Raw genomic sequence first — 11,769 nt, 5'->3', positions numbered from 1 at the left:
ATCAGACGTATGCAGAGTTTGCCTATGAGAAGGGTGTGCTCTTGGATCGTTGGTGTGCAGCAGAAAGGGTGGAAGAGGATTTCAATCGTTTCAGGGAGTTAATTCTGATTGAGGAATTTAAAGGTTGTGTTTCGGATGATATCCGGATGTATTTGAACAAGAAGCCGAATAAGTCTATATCAGAATTTGCCAGGTTCGCAGATGAATATGCCCTAACTCACAAGACAAAGTTTTCCTCGAAATAAGAGTTACCTGAAAGACCATGGGAATGGTAGAGAAAGCCCGCCAGCTGAGGTAGAAATTCAGCCGGGAGCTAGTGGTAAAAGTGAGGAGGAAGAAAGGCAAGACGGCAGGAGGGTTCCTGGCTTGACCTGCTTTAATTGTGGAAAGGTGGGTCATATTGCATCTAAGTGCTTTGCTCTGAGGAAGGAGACGGGAAAAGGGAAAGCAGCAGTCCCTACAGGGTGTATTGTGTTGATCAGCAAATCGACAAGAAAGCCCCAGGTAGATAAAATACAAGAGGGGCGTGAGAAATTTATTTCAGAAGGGACCATGTCTGTGAAAGAGGGAGAAACACCAGTTCCAGTGCAGATCTGGAGAGACACTGGAGCTGAGCAGTCATTGATTCTCAGTAAGGTACTAGATTTTGATCCTGAGACAGGAGAGGTAGTTTTGAGAGGCATAGGAAAAGGGACAGAAGCTGTACCTTTGCATGAGATCATTATAAATTGTGATCTGGTACTGGACCAGTTGAAATAGGGGTACGGTCAGAATTACCAAGAGACGGCGTGGACGTCCTTCTTGGTAACGATTTAGCAGGTGGTGAGGTGTGGTCAGCAATGAAGCTGATGAGCCAGCCTGTAAGTGTTGAGGACCTGCCCCTAGATTCCAAGATCTATCCCGCATGCGCGATCGCTCGCAGCATGTCGACAAAGGCAGCTGGGAAGGAGACCAGTTTAGTTCAGGCCAGTATCGATTTGGCCGAGATGTTTTTACCGACCCTGTACCAAGAGGGGTTAGGGGATGGTAAGACAGAGAATAGGGAGGTGAAAGAGAGTAAAGGAGAGGAGGTAGACCTACCCTTAGCCAGGAGGAAATGTATAGAGGCATAGAGTAAAGATGAGAAACAGATAAGGCAGTTAGAAGGTCCAGGGTTGGACATGGATGATCTGTCTGGCTTGATAGAACTGTTTGAAGAAGTTGAAAAATTGAAATGTGTTCCCGATAATGATATAAGGCCAGTCCTTGATGAAAAGGATGCCGTTACCTTGAAGGAGTCTGCTGGGTTAGCAGATGAAATTGTTTTAACCTGCAGGATTGAGTTTACTCCAGATGGGAGTTGCCCAGAGAGTAACTGGGAGGATCAGGGGAATTTAGAATTTGAAAAGGGGACGGGTATTGAAAGCCTGGAAGAGGCAGATGTCCCGTGTGAGTGTGTTCAAGATGTGGATGCACATGGTACTGAACCTAGTATGAAACTAGGAAAAGTCTGAGGTATCTGATTTAGTTGAAAAGGAATGCAGTCCTTTTGGGTCAGATGGACTTGGTTCAGTGAAGAAAGGGTTAACCTTGGTACCAGTGGGAAGTGAGAATTCCCAGTTGTTTGTGTTAGAAGGTGTGTTAAAAGTTAGTGAGGAGAAAGCTGGTGATGTGAATATTACTATTCAAGGAGAAGGGAAAAGTGTAGTTCCTAAATTGAAGAAAGAAAATTTAAAATCTGGATTGGTTTCAGAAGCAGTAACCAGGCTGAAGGAACAATGGCTTGTTAACAAGGTGCCTGTGAATCAATTACAGTTTGTTCTGGAATTTAAAGGTGAACACCTTGCAGATGTTAAACTGAAAACTATTAGAAGGAAGGGTCCTTAAGATAAAACTAATGACTTGCTTAAAAATAAAGAATTGTGTGGAAGTTCAGAAGATGGGCCAAGTTTGGAAAACATTGTTGATAAAATAACTCCTATGAAAGGAGTATGTGAAAGCTTATTCCACACTGGTGAGCAAGCTAACCACATGAGAGTTAAATGGAAAAGAGGCGAAGGTTGACAAAATGCCACTTTAAATAACAGGATCTGGTTTTGAGGGATTTCGACAAAGCATGTAAATAATAAAGACAACACCCTGGAAGATTGACTGTTGAGTTTAAAAGTAAAATAAAGATCAGTATTTGCATAAACTTTTGTAATGTACTACAGAATAATCACACATGTATTGGTTCACCTTTTGTAATATATACTTAAGATCACAACTCTTTAGTTTTTGCTGAAGGAATAAAAATAGGTGGTTATTAAATTGGAGTCTGATGCTACAGGAATTTATTAAGGTACAAGATATTAAAGGCAGTGACAATGTAATCGCTAACTGTTTAGATGCTCAGTTGAATGTATATCTGTATTACTCTGTAGTTTAAAAAAACTCTTTTGTATTGTGTTAGATTCTGTAATTCTGTAAGACTCTGTATTAGTTAATTTTCCCCTTTGGTGAAAATTCTTAGAAGGATGGGGGTGTTACAAAATATGAACAACTCTGATAGGCAAAAGGGTACAAAATCGCCAATGCCGCCCCCCCCCCTTTGCAGAATCGCAAATCGCTACTATTTCGATGCTGTTATCAAGGAAATGAGAGAGACACAGGACAGCTGCCAGGGCAGTTGTTATTGATAACAGCTCATGAAAATTAATGAGAGAGAGACAGCTCAGAGATACACAAAGTGGGATGTCTCCTACTAACAAAAGAGAGCGGAACCATTGATTACTGCTTTTGTCTTTTGGAGAAGGTTTGTGTACTTGGTACTGTTCTATTCATTGAAACCTCTCAGGGGACAACCAGAGTGGGCTGGTTTGATGGGTTACATCATCTCAACCTGACTGACACCTGAGACCCCGTGAGTGCGGGTAAAAGTGGGGTCTGGGGTAACACCCCTCAGACGCACCAGGAGAAACGCTAGTGAGCATCAGAACCCCCACGAGACAGGGTGGGAGACCAGAAACCGAGCGAAGGGTCGGGAAAAGTTTAACACAGTGTTTTTGTAGCGAGACCAGTGGGGGCTTGTGTGTGTGTCCACCCTTGCCTGGGTGACGAGTCCACCACGGAAGAACGGTCTAGCTAAAGGACGGAGGGGTCATACGTGAATGGCCACAACAACAACGCATCGACGGATCAAAATCATAAAGGAAAGTTGGCAAGTCAATAGCTATTACTGTTCTCTCTCTCTCTCCAACAATTGAAACACCACGACCAACAACTACCGCAGCCTGCATGAACTGAACTGAACTTTATATTTCCATCTGACAATTCATTATCGCCTAGACAATGATAGAGCGTGTTTCTTATTGATTATTATTATACCCGCACTTTTAGGTTTAGCATTGCTGACGTATATTATCTGTATATTGGCATTGATATTATTTTTGTATATTATTACTAATAAATACTATTGAAAATATTATCACCAAACTCCAACGGACACTTCTATCTTTGCTGGTAAGACACCCAGTTACAGGGTTCATGTGTGTTCCCTCAACTTCTCCTTCCTGAAATCCACAATCCTTACTGACATTGAGGTAAAGGTTGTTGTTGCAACACCACTCAACCAGCTGACCTATCTCACCCCTTACACCTCCTCATGACCAGGTGAAATTTTGCCAACAATTGTTGTGTCATCAGCAAATTTGGAGTCATGGGTGTAGAGAGAGTCGAACAGGATGCTAAGTATGCCTTCTTGAGGTGCACCAGTGTTGATTGTCATCGAGGAGATGTTATTTCCAATTGCACTGACTGTGGTTTCCTGGTGAGGAGCCCAAGATCCAGTTGCTGAGGGTGGTACAGGAGCCCAGGTTTTGTAGTTTGTTGATTAGTACTGCGGGTATGATAGTGTTGAAAGCTGAGCTGTAATCACCAAACAATAGCCTGCCATAGGTATTGCTATTGCCCAGGTAATCCAAGGAGAGTCAATGCAATTGCATCCACTTTAGACCTATTGTGGCAATTGGCAAATGGCACCTTGTCCAGGTCCTTGCTTAGGCTGGAGTTGATTCTGGCCATAACCAACCTCTCAAGCTCCTCACACTAAATATGACTGCAAATGGACAATAATCATTTATGCAGCTCACCCTGTTCTTCTCGAGCACTGGTATGATCGTTACCCTTTTGAAGCAAATGGGAAACTCTGACTGCAGCAGTGAGAGATTGAAGATGTCCTTGAACACGCCAACCAGTTGGCTGGCACAGGTTGTCAGTGCCCTACGAGATACACCATCAGTGCCTGACACCTTGTGAGGTTTCTCCCTCTCAAAAAATGTTCTAACATCAGCCTCTGCGATCACAGGGTCACTGGATACTGCAGGAATTCACACGTGTGGTTTAATTCTCCCCTTCAAAGCATGCATGAAAGGCATTGAGTTTATCTGAGATCATTTGCAGTCTGGTTGTCACTCTGTGTCCCAGTAGGTGTGAAGATGTTCTGCAACAGCACTGGCCAGGCAAGAAATATCCACACTTGGGAAACACTTATGGACAAAGTATATTATGAATGTTACTCTTTTCTCCATGTTTGACTCTAGATCAAGAGGGTATCAACCATGATTTCACCAAACTATTCAAGGGACTACCACCAACTCCTGCTGGTATCCCTGTTGACAGAACATACGTAGACAACATAGAACCAGGTGCTTCAGCCCACAATATTTGCACGGAACACTATGCAGCATTATTTTCCTTTGGAATTATTGTGTTCTTTCTGTTCACTATTTATCTAAATCCTAGCTTTATTTCTCACCAGCAACATTCTCATGTAGAAACAAGAGCTTGCCTCTTTCACTGAGAGGTACATGGGTTACCTGACTAGGATCTGACAGGAGAGAATGCAAAAATTCATCTTCCCACAGATAATTTGATGCTTTGATTGTCTACTATAATTTGGAATTCCAATTTACCAAACAACTTCAGCAGATCAGGCTGCATCTATGGAGGGGATAAATAGTCGACGTTTCAGGCCGAGGCCCTTCATCAGGACTGGAAAAGAAGGGGGTAGAAAGAGAATAAGTTGTGGGGAGGGGGAGGAGTAAAAAGTTGATAGGTGAGGGGGAAGGTGGATGGGTCAGGGAGATGAAGTGAGAAGCAGGGAGGGGAATGATGGAATAGGTGTGGTAGAGTGGACCAAGGAAGAAAGGGAAGAAATAGGAGCACCAGAGGGAGGTTTCTTATTCATAAATGTACTGGTCCCCAAAACCTCATAGAACCATTGAAAATAGCTATTCTGTCCACCCTATCCCTACTTTCCATCCCGTTTGTTAATTTCATTGGCAGCTTTTTTTGCTTGGAGTGAATGGGGGGATGCAAGGCTGTTGAAAGGATCCTGCACTAAAAATCTCTCTCCAAACCTTCTTGATGAACAGAGATTCAACAGAGTTCAAGCTGATAACTAGAGAACAGAATGGAGTCTTACCACCAAGATCAACTGAACATTCTGCAGCATGGCATAGTAACTGAACTATGAGGCTGGCAATGAACTTGGAGTTCAATTCTGGAGTTTGGCATACTGATGTCAGCTACACCAAGGGTCGTGCTAAGGATCAAGGCCTGGAGGTTGATTGGAAGTCTGGAAGACATAACCCAATGGCTGAAGACTGTGGACCTGTATGTCTGGGTGGGTGGCAAGGAGGGAGGAAGGAAAGTGGCTTGTTTTGCTGTTGTTGCTTTGTCACTTGGTATGTTCTGTTTTGTAGTGTCCTCTGTTGTTCTGCTGAGCACGGTGGGTATGCTATGTTGACGCCAGAGTGTGTGGTGACACTTGCGGGCTGCCCCGGCACATTCCTGGATTGTGTCGGTTGTTACTGCAAACTATGCATTTCACTGTATGTTTCAATGTTTATCTGAATCCGAATGGTAGTTGTCCCTATTACAACTGTGAGATGAAGCAGCTGTCCTGTGTCTCTGAGCCAGCATGGTTAGTCTGTGGATTTAGAAACACAGTCGTTGCTGGCAATCCCGCCACAGAGTGCCTACCACAACCACCATTAAGTGTCTCCGTTTTGTTCTGATGTAATGTCCTGACCTGAAACCTTAACTCTGTTTCTCCCCCCTCCTCCCCTGCTGAGAATTTGTAACAATGATTTTGGACTTCCAGATGGGAAGGTCATTCAACATATTAGACCCCGAAGTGGCAGTGATCATTGACGGTTTATAGCCAGACGTGGGTAAGAACTTTGGGGGAGGCTGGTGAATAATGTGATATATGGCCACTCTTCCTGAAACCATCAAAGTGAAGTCCAATTCTCAGACTAGGCTGCGACTTGACCACCAGCTCTGGGTTGTTGAACCCATCATTTTAAGATTAGAGTTAACACAGTCAGGAGTAAAATGGTGGAAATCTGCAATTCCCACTCAGAAAGACTGTGGATTCTAGGAAAACTTTGACATTTTCCAGATAGCATTAGGCAGGGATGAGAAGATATGGAGTGAAGGTGTACAACGACGGTTTAAATCAGGCAGGGGATAATTCTGTAGGAGATTCCCTTAAATCATTTACCCTCCAATTATTCTTAAATGGTGTGGATAACTTCACTCACCTCAACTCTAAACTGATTGCACAACCTCCAGACTCACTTTCAAGCACTCTACAAATCATGTTCTAAGTATTATTTATTTACTTTTTATTTTTTTTTTGGTATTTGCACAGTTTGTCTAATTTTGCACATTGGCTCTTTTTCAATCTTTGCATTTTTTTGTCATTCATACTATTGTATTTTTTTGTTCTACAGTGAATGCCTGTAAGTGTTTGGCGACATATGTGTGCTTTGATAATAAATTTACTTTGAACTTTGAGAAGGCTTAAAGGTCCCTCTCCGTTGCAGAACTAAAAGCTTGCTCAAATGATGCTGAATCATGGTCTTCCAAGGATATTTTCTCTCCTGGGGTTAACTTTGGAGGACTGTGTGCTGATAGACTTCTGAAACTGTAGGTGTCTGTCCTTAATTATTGCACAGTTAGCTAAACAGAACAAAAGTTTAAGGCACTCGCCACAACAGTAATAAGTAGCCCGATTCAAACCAATGAGAGGAAAATTAGAGAAGTTTCCTGAATTCATCAAAACTTTTAGTGTGTCCGCAGTTGATAATCTGTAAAATAAGACACAGAGTTAAACGAGTATCTGTTTTCAGAGAGGAACCCATTCAAACAGTTTGTAAAATTTGAGATCAGTTTTTGACATTTTTTAAAAATAATCACTAAGTTTGGAGAGTAACTGTATTTACAAAATAATCCAAGTAACCTCAGTTTTACAAGGGAAGTTTAACCCTCTTTCCCACACCGATCTCACCGTAAGGCAAAGTACTGGACATTTCAGGCTACCACAAGTTAGATCCCAGTGGACAGCCAGCATGGTGTTAAAGATCTACTTTGATGAAACCTGAATCTTCAGCCTGGTATTCAATGCCCCTTTTGCTTACTTGGGTGTAGAGAAAAGCCAACTTGATATTGTCCACCATTGTTAAGTAACCCAGAGTCAACACGTGAAGAATTATTCAAAGACAGCTTCTGCCCTGCTGTTACAAAACTATTGAACACTCCTAGTATGTTCAGATAGACTCTGAGGTCAAAAGTCTAACTTCTTATGACTCTGCACCTTGTTATCTGCCTGCACTGCACTTTCTCTGTGAACTGTAACACTTCATGTTCAGTTGTTTTCCCTTGTACCACCTCGAGGCACTGATGAGATAAAATGATCTGTCTGGACGGCACGCAAAAGCTGCTTTTACAGCTCAGGGTGCTCCAGAGTCTGGGGTTCCACTCTGGCACCGTTCTGTAAGGAGACTGTACGTACTCCCCATCAGAACGCATCAGTTCTTCCCCAGTATTCTGGTTTCCTCCCACAGTCCGAAGACATACTGGGTAGGTTAATCGGTCATTGTGAATTGTCCTGTGATTAGGTGAGGGTTAATCGAGGTGGTAGGATTGCCGGGCGGTGTGGCTGAAAGGGCAGAAGGGCCTACTCTGTGCTGAATCGCGAAATAAATAAAGTTTTCACTGAGCTTTGGTACATGGGACAATAATCAATTAGTTTACCAGTTTGTTAACTGTCTTGTTTCACAGCTGAGTACAGAACCCAGGCGGTCAATATTAGGTGATGGAGGTGATTAAAACCAGTGAGGTGAAGGGTTAAAGATTTAGCAAACTATGTTATGTGGTAGGATGATTTATGATTGAAAATTTTCACTATGGAACAACAGTTTATGCTTCAACTTCATAGTTTCAGTGAGTTGCATGAAGCATGTTTTTGGTGAAGAATTATCATTATGGGCATTTGAGGAGTAAATTCTCCATGGTAGACAGCTTTCAATGTTCCGATTTTGATATGGGCTGAGCAATTGTTGGTGTGGTGTGATTTTTAAATAAAACTCACTATAATTCAGTGCCCCTTGTGCTTGCTTGTGTATTGAGAGAAGCCAACTTAATGTTGTCCACCATTGTTAAATAGCCCAGCATCAATTCATGAAGCATTATTCAAAGACAACTTCTACTAGCTGTTATAAAACTATTGAGCAGTCCCCCAGTATGTTAAAATGGACTTTTGACCTCACAATCTACCTCATTATGACCTTTCACCTCATTGTCTACCTGCACTGATAAAGAGGAAGATTAGTTTTATTTGTCACATGTACAACACAATATACAGTGAAATGTGTTGAACTCTCTGCAACTGTAACACTTTATTCTACATTCTTATGATCTTCCCTTGTGCTGCGTCAATGTACTGTTGCAATGAAACAACCTGCATGGACAGTATGCAAAACAAAGATTTTCAATGTGACATGATACCTGAGACAATAGTACACCAATTTATTAACTCAGCAATGGGCACCTGCAACCAAGAAGCACCTTCGGGATTCCTACTCCATCGCCATCAGAAGGGGAGATGTTGTATAATCAAATGTTGGCCGAATTATGTCAGACGTTCCTTTACTCTCACAGTGCGGATAAGGTTCCATTATGGACCAAGGAAGAACAAATGACAGGAAATGTAGCAGAAAGAATCTCTCCTAGGTGGTTGACTGACATACCTTCCTCTTAAAAATTGTTTTACATCAATAAATTACTTGTGTTTTCAGATCTTTTCAGTTCATTTAAAACTAAGGGTTCTTTTCTTATATGTGAAAGATTTGAAAACATTCTTAATAACAAAGATATTTAAGAACTATTTCATCTTCCACAGCTGGCCAGGTTAGAGATGGGCTTTTCCAGCTGTTAGGGAGAGAGCCACCTCTCCAGGCACTTGTCCATTTGATGCCACCAGGTTCTGGGCTGGCTTGGACCAGATGAGTGGAGGTGGGGAGGAGGGCTGAGGGAGGGTATGGCACCTCTGTGGGAGAGGGTGTTCCTGATGGAGAATCAAAAATCGGACCAATTTCCACACGTTTGGATAGTACAAAGGCCCCTCTTTGACCAGCGGTACATTGTCCCATTGTATCCTTCCCCATCCCTGCTGCGGTTGCACTAACCTCCACTTTGGGTGATGTATCTGACCCAGGGGAGTGCCTGGTAGCCACTCTTCTCAATAATCTTCATGTACCTCACCTACAACATCGGGAAACAAACCAAGTGTTACTCACTGGACCTGTCAGAGAGGCAACAGAATACAAGAACATTGAACATAAAAGATAAAACGTTACAGTACATATCAGCCCTTTCAGCCCGTAACACTGTGCTGGCCTTTTAACCTATTCTAATATCAACCTTAACCTTCCCTTCCACATGGATGTTGAGAAATGGAGAGCTACTGATGGATTTGCCTCTACCACTGTCCCTGACACGTCCTCCACTGTGTAAAAAAAAAACTTAGCTCTGACATCTCCCCCATAAATTCCTAGCCTGCCTAACCCTTCCATACAACTCAGACCCTCAAGCCCTGGCACCCTTCTTTGCACTCTTTCCAGTTTAGTGACATCTTTCCATTAACAGCATGACTCAAACCTGCACACAACTATCTCCAAATTCAACCCTCACATGGACCAGTATTGGTTGGCTTCTGTCCTGCTCTGTTTAATCTGGTCAGCCTTGCGTTGATAGAACATAGAACAGTGCAGCACAACAACCTACTCCAAGATCAACCTGACCCTTCACTCCAGCATAGCCCTCTATTTTACTTTCATCCACATGCCTATCTGAGAGTTTAGGTGCCCCTTATGAATTAGCCTCTACCACCACCCCTGGCAGTGCATTCTCTGTACCTACCACTACTCTGTGAGAAAAGCTGCTTTTGAACACCCCTCTTAGAATGAATGTCATTCTTAGCTGCATGACCTGCTGCGTTCCTCCACATTTTGTGTGTGTTCATTTGCTATCCCCCCATACTTTCCGCCAATCAATCTTAAAATTATGCCCCCTCATATTAGCCCTTTCTGCCCCGGGAGAAAGTTGCTGGCCATCAACTATAGAATGCCTCCTATATCTCATACACCTCTATCAAGTCACCTCTCATCTTCCTTTGCTCAAACTATCCTCATAAGACATGGTCTCTAATTCAGGCAGCATCCTGGTAAATCTCCTCTGCATCCTTTCTAGAGCTTCCATATTTTTCTTATAATGAATTGACCAGAAATTAACACAATACTCCTAGTATAATTTATGTTCATTTTAATATTAACTTGTCTCTGTCTTGTACTGTATTGCTGCCAAAACGAACTTTTGAGTTTTGAGCTACCTGCCCATTTTTGTCCTGGTGAACATCGAGCAATCCAAATTAGCTGATGGTTTGGAAGGACAAGTTTCGACCTCCACATTGGACACCACAGATACACCAGCACTGACCTGTACCCCTGAGACGGTGAAGTAGGGGATCTCAAATTTCACGGTGATCGGTGGCCTGCCTTCAGTGTTCTCATTCTCCACACTTGGCAGGCCAAAGTGAGCACGCATCAAGTATTCCTTTCCCCCCTATCCAGCGGGAGATACAGAGAGAGAAGGAGAAAGAGAGAGAAATTAAAACAAAAGTCAATTTATAAAACATAATGGTCAACAACCTCAGATTCATTTATTTATCATCTGTCCATCAAATATACAGTGAAATGCATCTTATGTTAATAAAAAAACACAACCGCGGGATGCACTGGAGAGAGCCCACAAGTGTTGCCACGCATTTTGGTGCTGGCCAGTTTGGAAGGATAAAGTTCAAAGTAAACTTATTATACACACATATATATACATGCACACACATACACTGCCAGGACTCTGGACCTTCAGTTGGGCTTTGACTTCCAGACCTCCTATCAACCTTAAAGGTTCCATTTTCAGTATTGGCTCCACAAAACCACAAACCAGTACATCTGTCCTTGCTCTCCCCTCTTTGGCCTCTTTTCAGTCTTTCTGTCTCGGCTTACTGATATTCCACTTGCATTTATGTTGCACCGAAGGATACCCTCCACTCTGTAAATAAACTTGCCCTGTAAATCACCTAGGAACTTACCGCCTTGCCTAAAATACATTGCTGGTACTGTGAAACATTTTGACCCTAAGAAAAGGAAACCCTCTGCCTCTCATAAACTCATGAACTTCAGGTCTCCCCTCAGCCTCCACCACTCAAAAGAAAACAGCTGCAGTTTGTCTAGCTTCTTCTGCACCCTCTCCAAAGCCTATGCATCCTTTCTGTAATGTGATGACTAGAACTGAATGACATACACAAGGTGAGCAGGAGTGGGATTCTAACAGAGAACTTTCTAACTGGGACCCGCTGCTGGCCCACCTAACCTCGTTCCAGCTGCTGCAAGGAATAAAACC

At 42.7% G+C, this 11,769-nt stretch overlaps 1 protein-coding gene across 1 annotated transcript in view; it reads right to left on the bottom strand.

Moving 5' to 3' along the window:
* Positions 1–2,121: 2,121 nt before the first annotated feature.
* Positions 2,122–11,769, bottom strand: part of LOC132406353 (AP-1 complex subunit mu-2) — a 60,132-nt gene continuing 50,484 nt past the window's right edge. The window contains exons 10-12 of the mRNA XM_059991901.1: positions 10,804–10,929; positions 9,495–9,570; positions 2,122–7,115 (exon numbers count right to left, since the gene is read on the bottom strand). Of these exons, the coding sequence (XP_059847884.1) occupies positions 7,093–7,115; positions 9,495–9,570; positions 10,804–10,929 (225 nt within the window). The 3' untranslated portion in view covers positions 2,122–7,092. The remainder of the gene's footprint in view (positions 7,116–9,494; positions 9,571–10,803; positions 10,930–11,769) is intronic.

Source organism: Hypanus sabinus, chromosome 16 (assembly GCF_030144855.1).
Source record: "Hypanus sabinus isolate sHypSab1 chromosome 16, sHypSab1.hap1, whole genome shotgun sequence".
In the NCBI taxonomy this organism is placed as follows: domain Eukaryota; kingdom Metazoa; phylum Chordata; class Chondrichthyes; order Myliobatiformes; family Dasyatidae; genus Hypanus; species Hypanus sabinus.
Note: the sequence above shows the minus strand (reverse complement) of the source record. Positions and strands in the feature narration are given on the sequence as shown.